At 41.7% G+C, this 12142-nt stretch overlaps 1 protein-coding gene across 5 annotated transcripts in view; it reads right to left on the reverse strand.

Annotated features, from left to right (window-relative positions):
- Positions 1-646: 646 nt before the first annotated feature.
- The window catches only part of TP63 (tumor protein p63), a 273034-nt gene continuing 261538 nt past the window's right edge, over positions 647-12142 (reverse strand). For all 5 annotated transcript variants that reach the window (XM_010850706.1, XM_010850705.1, XM_010850704.1 and 2 more), the window contains exons 11-14: positions 10941-11098; positions 8441-8585; positions 6750-6843; positions 647-3811 (exon numbers count right to left, since the gene is read on the reverse strand). In XM_010850706.1, coding sequence (XP_010849008.1) covers positions 3515-3811; positions 6750-6843; positions 8441-8585; positions 10941-11098 — 694 coding nt within the window. In that variant the 3' untranslated portion in view covers positions 647-3514. The remainder of the gene's footprint in view (positions 3812-6749; positions 6844-8440; positions 8586-10940; positions 11099-12142) is intronic.

Here is a 12142-nt window from a genome sequence, read left to right on the forward strand (position 1 = left end):
TTTGCCAACAAAGGTCCGTCTAGTTAAGGCTATGGTTTTTCCCGTGGTCATGTATGGATGTGAGAGTTGGACTGTGAAGAAAGCTGAGCACCGAAGAATTGATGCTTTTGAACTGTGGTGTTGGAGAAGACTCTTGAGAGTCCCTTGGACTGCAAGGAGATCCAACCAGTCCATTCTGAAGGAGATCAGCCCTAGGATTTCTTTGGAAGGAATGATGCTATAGCTGAAACTCCAGTACTTTGGCCACCTCATGCAAAGAGTTGACTCATTGGAAAAGACTGATGCTGGGAGGGATTCGGGGCAGGTGGAGAAGGGGGCGACAGAGGATGAGATGGCTGGATGGCATCACCGACTCGATGGACGTGAATCTGAGTGAACTCCGGGAGATGGTGATGGACAGGGAGGCCTGTCCATGCTGCGATTCATGGGGTCGCAAAGAGTCGGACACAACTGAGCTACTGAACTGAACTGAAAATAAGAAAATAATGATTTTTTTGTTAAGTGTCAATATTTGAATCTCTCTAATGTTTCTTGGGAATCCTTGGCATCTTTTCTTCTACATCAATAAAAATAAGGCCAAAGGCCAGACAGGCAGGCAGACAGACAGATGCATACATCAACTCCATTTCTCAATGCAAATTTTATTTATTTTTTAATTTTATTGCATGTCCTGGCAAACATAATTGGCTTGTGGATTTGCCTCTGGCTCATCCAAAGCCCATTGCCCCAAATTCCATAAGACAAGCAACTGAAACTTAAAAAAAAAAAAAAAAAAAAAGCATCACATCTATAAGGAAAAAAAAAAAACTTTCAAAAACGTTAATAAAGCATATAAAACATTTGGCATTGACTTAGTTTTTCACAATTATAAAAATAATAAAAAAAATGCAACCCTTAAACATTCAATACCCCACATACTGTATTTTAGGGGAATATCAAGAAAACAAAAGGTAAATGGATTTAATGAAGAAAGTTCTATCTTCCATTTCCATTTCTAATCAACTTCAAACAAAAATGTATCCATTCTTCAGCCATCTGTACTGTAATGAGACCACATTAGAACTCCATTAAGCCCATGCCCCCTTGTCTGTCCTTAATATTCTTTCTCCCCTTATGCTAGTTACTCATACACTCAAAAAACGTTAAGTTGCGACCAGGATATGAGAGGCCAGTAGTTGTGCCTCGCTTTGGCTCATGCCAAACCCATGATGTACAGTACAGGAATTTGAGTCCTTAGTGCTACCCGAATAGTGCTGAGATAGCTCAGATGTCCTCTGTTTATTCAAACGCTCAGGACAGTCCAGGAAGCCATTTGTCCTTCTAGCATTGCAAAGGCACGGCTTTCATTCTCCCATCAACAGGCTTTCAAACCTGCATGCTTGTTCCACATATTAGCAGTGCTTATTATCATTTATGCACAATAAAACTTTGAAATCAAGGACTCACTCTCTTTAACATACAAAATTTAAAAAAAATAATAAAAAAAACAACTTTCCCTTCCCCCCGTCTTACAGTAATGGCATTTTTTTTTTTTATTTGACATTGTAGTTTCACTAAATGGTGTTTCATGAAAATACAAAAACAATAACAATAATAAAAAAAATCGCAACGATGGTTCTGGAAAACCCACTATCCCAAGGAGAGAAAGATAATAAAACAAAGTATGCAATTTCACACACAAAATATATATACACTTTTCAGGTGAAACTCATATATTTTTGAGCCACATTAGCCCTTTTGCACTTTAAAATAAAACTTGATGCTTATGTGCAATGATAGCCCTTTACCAAAAGGCACAGTAGGCTTTTAGAGCTCATTAGCAATATATACAAAATACTCAGTTTTGTGGTTTAAAAAAAAAGTATCTGCTACAAAGTATGTTTCTAAAAGATGTATAGGAATATCTCCATTTACACTTTTATTTTTGAATCTGAAGAGAAGTCTCTGCTTATGTGGTTCAAGCAACATCTCCAATGGAAAGCTTACCCTCTAATCTGTTGGGATATTTTTAAGCACGTGCACAGTCCAGAAGAGAGATGGACGGGAAGTTGGGTTCTCACAGTTACTTTCAATCTAAGTAAAATTAATATTATTCAAAAAGATAAGTGATGTAGTGATACAACTGATGCTACAGGAAAACGCATCTCATAATTTTACATTTTCCAAATCAATACCCCTATTTTAAACCCTGAAGACAGAAAGATCAACAAGCCTTTATAAGCAGAATTTTATAGAATGTGAGGGTCACTAGAGGAAACATTTACCAAATAATACTATTTATGTTTCAAAAAGTCTTCCAAGTGCTTCAATTCATGGTTTACTGAGATCTCTTACTGTTTAGTGGAGACGCAATATCTCTGTAAGATTCCTGTTTTTCCTGGATATTCTTAATACATATTAAAGATTTATTGCGAGAACTAGATAGGTGCATTCATCCCAATCAAATCAACCTTAATTTGCTAACCTTAAACAAGTGTAGCAAATATGTAATTGAGTTAATCAATCTAGTTGTGAAATTTAGTTTTCAAGCTTTTGTACTGGCAGCTAATGCTTTGCCAATAAATACTGAGAGTTAAGGTGTGTCTGGCATTAAATATGAGGAGATTGTCGATATACCAGGACACATGGTGTCAGGTGCTACTGAACTGGCTGCAATGACTTTTTAAGGATTTTGGCCGTTATTCACATTCCCCAATCCCAACCAAAAGCAAGGGAAGATATTTCTTTTCTTCTGGTGAGTGATAGTGTAAACACGGACTTTTTCTTGTAATTTAGCTATATCACCCCGAAGGCAACCACCATCAGTAGTGGAGATATCAGTAACATAAAATACACCAATGTAGAGAATCGTGTACATAGGTATCCAGTCTCACCCACATAATAACAAATAGATCAAACCAAAGGTGGGGTGTAACATGTGTTTAGCATCAAAAGAACTGAAGGCACCTACATGTCATTGTCACTCACATATACTATCAAGATCTAGATACCTACTACCATTCATGGCTGACTTTGAGAGAAGGCCTATAGATAAGCCATCCAAAACAAGTAAATTAGAAAAAAAAAAAAAAGGTGATAAGTGCAACTCCATTTTTTCCTTTAAATTACATTTTAAGCAATACTCAATGCCCCCACCCAAAAATACATACTGTATATTTATATATTTATATGTATAGTCTTAGACTATAAGGGTGAAAATGCTTTATAAAAGTCAATGAGAGCTCTCTGCCACTTAAGGAGACACCCACTGCTTTTTTGCTCACTTCTGCATAGCCATGACAATTTCGGTCCTGCAAACAAGGGAGCTGAAGGCTTAAAGCCAGAAACAGAATCAGGCGCCAGGTCAGACATAGGTAAAACGCAGCCTCTTATTTCTCCTTCCCTTAAGAAACCAGACTGAAAAGAGGAAAGAGATGAGCTAGGGAGAATGCTTGGCTGGCCAAGCAGTAGTGCCTTGTTGTTGGGGTGGGGGGAAGATGGGAAAATGGGAAGAGCCTGCACCACAACTCTCAGCTCACTCCCCCTCTTCTTTGATACGTTGTTGCTTGTTGCGACGAGCATCCATGTCAAAGTTGAAATCATTCCACTCATCTCGGGGTGGGAAGGAGATGGTCTGGCGAAGGGTGAAGCGCACAGCGTCAATGACACGCTCACCCCGGGTCTCGCTGGAGCCTACGCTGACTGTGGAGGCGCCACTCGGGGTCCGCAGGAGGTGGGGAGGGGAGGAGAAGTCGTGGAGCTGCCGGTGGTCCAGGATGCCTTTCCAGATGGCATGTCGGAATTGCTCAGGGATTTTTAGACTTGCCAAATCCTGTGCAATAGGGAAGTGAATCCAGGAGAATTAGGACAAAGAGAAAAACTGACATTTAGTCCATACCATTTGGCTCCCCAATGCTTGGCTTTAATTGACCTGCATTTATTGAACTCTAAATTCAACAATAAAATCAGCTCTTTATGAATCTTCAAGATATATGTAACTAAGCACAAAGATACAGCCTTGAGGTGTCATCTCTTCTTGTAGAGTATTTTATTTATGCTCTATTAGTCTCATTTCCTCATTGGTAAAATAGAGGTAATATTTAGATCACAGAACAAAAATCCCCAAACAAAAACATCAGGTAAAGGAATCTGGCAACTCTCAAATCTACCTGGCTCTAATTACTAGAAGAAAGATATTAATAGAATGCTACTACTTCTCATATGAGGAGATAGGAAAAAAAAAAATTACTAACAGATACTAAATACTTTCGACATGCCAGGCATTCAATTAATCTTTTTTTATTCACCATCCTATTTAATGCTAAGATTTGTGGTCGGTATTATTATGCCTATTTTATAGACAGAAAAGCTGAAGGTCAGAGACGTCGATAAATCTAAAATTATACAATTAAGTGAATGGGAACTCAGGACAGCCTCTGAACCTGTAACTGTCCTAATGGTCAAAAGGTCTTTTGGTGTTTGGATCAATCAGGGTATCAAAACACAGAGTATGTGTCCATGTTCTATGGATAGGGGCAGAAGGCATTACAAAGATGATTGATCTTAACTAACTGTGGTAGCATCTCTGTTTATCTGCATTAGTACTTCATTAGCCTGTTTTAGTGATGGTTGGCATTTTTTATGGAGCAGCATGGTAGGTAGAAAGAACACTGTGCTTGGCATCAGAAGACCTTGGCAGAAGCTCTTATTCTGTCACTGACTAGCTCTAGACCTCCCTCAAGTCATTTATTTCCTACTGGCCTCAGTTTCCTCATTGACAAAATGGGATACAATTCCTTTTTAGGTCAACATATAATGTGGACTCCTATGCAAATGTGGATGTGAAAGTATATTGCACATTATAAAGCATACTATGTAAATCTCAGTCATCTGTATTATTACTATGTTATATCATGATTAACCCATTCTTGTATCTTAGAGGGAATACATATAAAAACACTGAAATTTAACCATATTCTTTCCAGGGAAGTATGTGAAGTAACTAAGACTGGTGTTGAGAGACAAGCTGAAAAGCAAGTGTCTATTTCCAGTGATGAACAGGAAGAAGCTGAAGTGAGGATGCAGAAATTAGATAGCCTCCCAATATTTCTTAATTTGGAAATGAGCAGTATGGGCACTCTAATTTCCTATTCTAGCAGGAGAATACATTATAAAGAAGTTAATCCACAAATAGATAAGTGAGCATACCTCTGTATGCTTCTGAAACTCCAAATAAATCCAAAACTCTTTGTAAACTAGGCTCCATTGAACTGCATTACTCTCTGGATAGATCTGAACTTATCCTGATGGGTGGGATAGCTGTGGCCCAGAGCCTGGCTCAGGACTTAGCTAACACCAGCAGAGATGGACTTGTGGAGAGCATCGGCAGATCCTAACAACCAAAGAGGCATCCTGACCCAGTCCCCATTGGGGAGAAGTGAGTAAGTGGAAGACAAAGCTTTAAAAATATAAGGAAGGGACAAAGTTCCTGTTCAATCATGTAAGGTTCTCAAACACAGCGCAACACAATGACTTGTGTCAAACTGCCTTCAATGGATGGACATCATTGTGAAGTTCTCAGAAACCTGTTGGAACATACTCCTAAAGCTTTCTATGTGGCTTTTACTTGTAATTTCTTCCATTAGGGAGCAGCAGCCAGGGGTGATTGAGGGGTAAAGAAGGGTGGGCATAGGGGCAGTGAAGCATATGCTCATTACCATAAGGGCAGGGGTGTTCTTACACTGTGTGGGCTGTCTCTGGCATCGGTGCTCAAGGAGGGGGGCAAAAAGAGGTCTCAACTACAGAAGCAGCAGCAGAGGCAGAGAATATCTTCTTCCACCAGCCCAAAGGGCCCTCTGGAAGCTAGAAGGGAGGAGAGTGAACCCCAAAGAGAGCAGCATATAGCGTAGCCTGGGAGAAAAACCAGATTGCTGTAAACCAGAATGAAATGAGCTCCCTCCCATGTGAGCAGTAGTTCAAGAGGTACTGTAGAAGCAAGAATAAGTTCCCTCCCATCCAGGTTGCTCTAAAGGCTATCAAAGCCAGAAGGCAGTGATTTTGAACCCAATTTGATTAACTGAGACCCAGAGAAGCAAAGTGATTACACCATGTTCTTATCACCATTAAAAAGCACAGCTGGGACTTGAACCCATAACCAGTGATCTTTCCCAGTGGTCAGGTATGCCTGGACCCTATTCTGGTACATTTGATCATGAACAAACATATGGTTCTTATTGAGAGACACTGCTCAATCCCTTATCATGTCCTATTTTAAGGAAAGGCAGAAAAGTTCAATTAATAGGGTGAAAGGCCAGACGCTTATACTTCAGGGTTCTATTCCTGGTTCTGACATCAACTAATCCAGACAAATGACTGTATTGTTGCCTCCCCATGTTTTAAAGTGAGAATAACATCACTAGCTTCCTGCTATCCTCCCTGGGATCTTATACCAATTAATGAGAACTTCCAGAAAGTCCTCTGAACTCTTCAGAGATCATATATTCCTTGAAGGTGGGAATCAGATCTTTTTCCTGTTCTGCACATAGTATGCATGTAATAGAAGATTGCTGACTGATCAGACAAGCTGAGGATGGCTGAGTCCTGAGCTTCTCAAACGTAGAGGTGGAGGTCTGGGGATCTTTCTAATATGGTTATGGGTTTCATCAAAATTGAGGATTGAGAAACAGAGGGGATTCAATTACAAGGTGGATGTCACCAGAGGGAGGAAATTAAGAAATAAAACTCAAGAGAAAAGTCTAACAGTTACTTACATCCATGGAGTAATGCTCAATCTGATAGATGGTGGTCAGCCCCTGGGTCGTGAAATAGTCCAGACATGATGAACAGCCCAACCTCGCTAAGAAACTGCAGAGGGAGGAGGGAAGAGGAAGGAGGAAACAGAAAAAGAAAGTTCACCCCAACTGCATTGGCAAGATAAAGGAAAACCCAACATTTTCCCCTGGGATGCCCTACAGAAGAGACTAGGGGTATATAAAATATATGTGGGGCCTTGGATTGGAGGTTTGGGGGTGATTAGAAGGCAATGGCACCCCACTCCAGTACTCTTGCCTGGAAAATCCCATGGATGGAGGAGCCTGGTAGGCTGCAGTCCATGGTGTCGCTAAGAGTCGGACATGACTGAGCGACTTCACTTTCACTTTTCACTTTCATGCACTGGAGAAGGAAATGGCAACCCACTCCAGTGTTCTTGCCTGGAGAATCCCAGGGACGGGGGAGCCTGGTGGGCTGCCGCCTCTGGGTCACACAGAGTCGGATACGACTGAAGCGACTTAGCAGCAGCAGCAGCAGCAGTGACATAAACTTTAATTTAGATCTACAGAGATTAAAGTCAACTGTTCAAGGATTCCTGCAGAGCAGAGATTTTTCAAATGGTGGATGAGTGGAGTTCCAGGGATTGCATATCAGTGCCTTAGGAGCCATTGCAGGGGGTGAAAGGAAGGAGTCCAGTGCTCAGGTTTCCAGTCCTCTTGCCTCCTGGCTCTTTACTTCAAAAATAGTGTCTCCGCTTTGATTGTTTGTATCTGAGGTTTCTGAGAATGGTTTATGTGGCTAAGGAAAAACTGTGGGCCACTATACTGTGAAGTCATCAATGCTTTCTAATTTATGTCCTCTTCAGAATACAGATCCCCTTCTTTTCTTTCCTGGTCTCAGATCAATGGTACCACAATCATCACAGAGCCAAATACTGGATGAGATAGGACATGCACTTGGCCATCTTTCTGACTGACACTGCTAATGCTGCTGCATCAATCATGTGGGAACCAACACCTAGTATTCCAGCAGTCAAGTGAAAAAGGCCTTCTGCACATGAAGCACGAGCAGATGATAGGCAACAGGCATGAGATTTGGACACCTACACTTGCCTCTGCTGGAAACAAATTTCTAGGCTTCATGGCTTTCTTTCTTCTAGCTATCTGAACTCCCTTTCCTGGAATGTCCCTGTTTCTCATATGACAAAGCAGAAGAGGCCACTGGCTTCTTGAGAGTCCCTGTCATTTTTGCTAACATTCAAACTTCTTGATGGACATCCAGCTTCAAAATAATGATCCCATGGCGGTTGAGAGCTATGAGGCCTAGAGAGCAGGAAAGGGAGCAAGATAGCAAGTTGACTGCCCTTTTGGGAACCCCAGCCCTGAGCACCAATTTAAAGGTCACAACTGACTGTAAAAATATGATGGAGGAGTAAGGGAATAAATGAAGATGGAGAAAACAGGCATGGACACATATGCCTATAAACTCACATTTTCACTTTTTCCCATGTTGATTATTATGGTTGCTTTGATTAAATACTACTGATGACTCCATAGATTAGAGATAACTGAACTTGAACCACAGGGTTGCTTGCTTGCTTTCCAACTATGCTATTAACTTTGACAGTGTCCACCCTCCACCACCCAGAGATGCTTAGGACAGGCCCCCAGGGGACATGCTGTGGACTCACCTGACAAGGCTGCAATCTGTGGGGTACGGAGGTGGGGGGGTGCAGTGGGAGGTGGATGGCATGGAGAGTGGGGGAGGGAGGGCCTGGGTGGGGCTGAGTCCATTCATGTCTCCAGCCATTGGCATGTGGGTGCCCATCATAGGAACTGAACAGAAGCAGGAGGAACAGAGAGGGTTACTGCCCTTATCACATACCACCATCCCAGTGGTCCATCTCACCAGGTTTAACGTTACCAAGGGCCTACTCTACCAACCTTCCTTTCCAGTCTTATCTCTTACTACACCCCTCTAAGCACCCTGCATCTCACTGAACAGAAGAGTTACCAAACTCTAAACTAATGACATACTTCTTGACCATGGTACATTCTCTTAGAACAATCTCTTCCCATTCTGTTTTCTACTTCTACTGCTCTGTCTCCTTCTAATACTTGCTGCTCCTGATGTTAATACAGTTCTCTTTGTATTTGCCTTCCTGAGTTATATTTCTGCCTCCTTCACTAGGCTAATCTCTTTAAGCATGGAGATTAGACCTGATGTATGTCTGGTTCCCCAGAGACCCAAGCACAGTGCCTGGCATAGAGCAGATGCCCAGGAAACTTAAGTTATGCGAACAAATGAACACATCCGTGAATGAGAAAGGGCCCTTTGGGATACTGGTTTGGGAATGAGAGAATTCACTGCAGTATTCGTAGGGAACCAAATGTCTCAGAAGGAAGGAGGCAATGAAAGACCCTAGCTCTTTTTTTCTGGTCCATTTCAGGATTACGTTTGGGAATGACACCAACTTGGACTGGTTTCTTACTAAAGAACAAACTGTAAACACTCACTTATAGAGAAGAAAAGCTCAATACCAATAATAATTATGAAACAGATTTTGTTTTTAGGTATAAACTAATATAAAGCAAAATAACATGTCCACAAAAAGATGAAGGTAATTTGCTTCTATTTTAGTGAATTGTAGTTTACCAAAGGGGAAAGGCCTCTACCACCAGCTAGTCAGCTAGAGAGCACAGGCAAGAATGTCTCATCAGTTCCCCTCTGACTTTCCTGATGCCACCAGAGGAAAATTATTAAGCATAAATAAGGAAAAAAGGATGCGAACTGTTATACAAATGTGAAGGATCATTACCACTATCGCTATTTTGTCATCTCAAAACAAAGTTGAGGACTCTAAGATCTTATCAGAGAGAAAACAAAACAAAACAAAAATAATAATAAATGGTTCCTTCTCCTTTTATTGCCAAAGTAGTAGATCTATTGAGGGGTCAGGTTTATTCTTAGGATGTATTTGTCACTAGTGAGAGAGTGGTCTGGCTCTAATGTCTGCATTGCCATACCAAGGAACCAGACCTCATATACCTCTGATGTCAATACAGTCTGAACAGGTGCTATCAGAACCAGGGAGAGTCACAGTCTGAGCCTCCCTGCCTGGATGGGAGCAGAGTTTGGAGGAGAATGGGTACATGTATATGTGTTGCTGAGTCCCTTTGCTGTATACCTTGAAACTGTTACAACGCTGTTAATCAGCTATACTCCAATACAAAATAAAAAGTTTAAAAAAAAGAAAACCCAGTCTCTACAAGGCAACAGTGAAATGCAAATTTGAAGGATTGAAAAAAACATGAGGATTTCTAGGATAAGACTGAGGCACTGCTTTATGAGGGTGATTACAAGACACATGGGATGTATTTAGGCTTTGTAACCTTTTTGTATTTTTACCATCTCACTGTGTGTTTGCTATCTTTTCTTTTTCTTTCAAGTTTGGATATCCACTCTGCTAGATTAAGTTCTAGTGGACAAGCTAATTATATTTATAGCAAAGCTATGTACTGATCATCATCCATTTCCAGGCTCAATTCATACATTTTCTCTTATAGTTATACTTAGTTGATATGAGGAATCTGTGTGTGAGTAAATAACAGGAAGGCTCCTTTCCTTATGTTGATTCTTTAATAACTGTGTATGGGATGAAAGGGACAAGTTAAGAAGACCAAAAGTGTGGAGTTACAGACTGATAAACTGCTAAGTGTGCAGAGTGATAATTTTATGAATGTAAAACCTAGCATTAGATCAGAGAGGTGACTTGTCCAGAGTTACACAGCTAATACTGCAATGGAGTCCAGACTACAATCTGTTTTTCTAGATTTTAAGTCCACCACACTATGCTGCTTCCAACAAGTCGGCCATTTTTCCTACCGATAATCTCAAAGATTGCAGAAGGTGGGTCCACATCCAGGTTGGCAGGAAGCAGACTGTTCTTTCCACAGATATCCTTATCCCTACTAAAGGAATAGCCTTCTCCATCTCTACCAATGTGCTTTGCAATGAGTCACAAATCTTAAAAGTGAGACAACTTTGCCCAAGAGAAATATAAGCCACTCAGCTTCTCTCTGTGCCTCCCATACAGCTTCAGAGCAAGCCTTCCCTGACCCCAGAGCAGAGTCTTCCCCTACACTGGCCCTGCTGGTCCTCCAGCTGCAGCTCAAGGGAGATATTCTTACTGTTGGCTCCCATGCCATCAGGAATGGTGGTGGGAGTGAGGGCGTTGCGCTGCTGAGGGTTGATAAGCTGGCTCACGGAAGGCAGCTTGTTCATGCTGTTCATTTTGTTCAGAGGTGGGGAGCTGTTACCGTAGGAAGACTGAGACTGCATCGAGGTCCTGGGAACACAAACATGGAAGTATGGTAAGCAGGATGCTGAGGAGTGGGGACCGGTCATTTCCAACAGGTCTCAGACTAAAACATGGCCCCAACTATATAGGTGTAAAAATATTCCTCCAGAGCAATGACGGGAACTTATTTGTGTTTCCATTTGAGAACCTCTCCTGCCTTGGCAGGGATCACAAAGCTATCATCATATCGTGTTTCCTATGTGACTACAGGACAGAGATGAGTATCTTCCTAAAGCATCTCCTTTGTGAGAGGGGAAATCATTACATCTTCTTTTCCCCCTTTTGTTTTCTCCATCCCTCTCAATGTGAAAATCAAAAAGGGAAAAGAACTGAGTGAAGACCCAAAGGCTTATGAAAGACATGGAGATGGCGAGCTCAAATTGTGGCTGAGGTGTTTCACCTATAGCTGGAGCTTGGCAATTTGGGATATGAAGAAAGTAACCATAAAATCAATCAAACAGGGCATTTGGCAGCCATCAAGCAGAGGCCTCAACACGGAAACATGCTTTCTCAGCTTAGCTGTTCTGGGCCATGAGGGAGCCCATGAGAATACCAACAGCCTCTCTACACAGAGGGAATCTGAGAGTCCCAACAACTGTTCTGTTAAGCTTCCACAAGTCTCTGGGGGCATGCGTGTGTGTGTGTGTGTGTGTGTGCGCACAGGTACTCAGTTGTGTTCGACTCTTTATGACCCCATAAACTGTAGCCTGCCAGGTTCCTCTACCCACAGAATTTTTCAGGCAAGAACACTGGAGTGGGTTGCCATTTCCTACTCCAGGGGATCTTCCCTACTGAGAGATCAAATCTGTGTCTCTTACAAAGGGAAGAAGAAACACAGTTTTCCATTCAGCATGACTTTGATTTGCAAACTAACTAGAACTGGTTTGTCCTACTATGTATTATGGCTTCCCTGGTGGCACAGTGGTGAAGAATCTGCCTGCAATGCAGGAGATGCAGAAGACAGGGTTTCAGTTTCTGGGTCAGGAAGATGCCCTGGAGGCAGGCATGGCAACCCACTCTAGTATTCTTGCT

This window comes from Bison bison, unplaced genomic scaffold (genome assembly GCF_000754665.1).
Source record: "Bison bison bison isolate TAMUID 2011002044 unplaced genomic scaffold, Bison_UMD1.0 scf7180017864294, whole genome shotgun sequence".
In the NCBI taxonomy this organism is placed as follows: domain Eukaryota; kingdom Metazoa; phylum Chordata; class Mammalia; order Artiodactyla; family Bovidae; genus Bison; species Bison bison.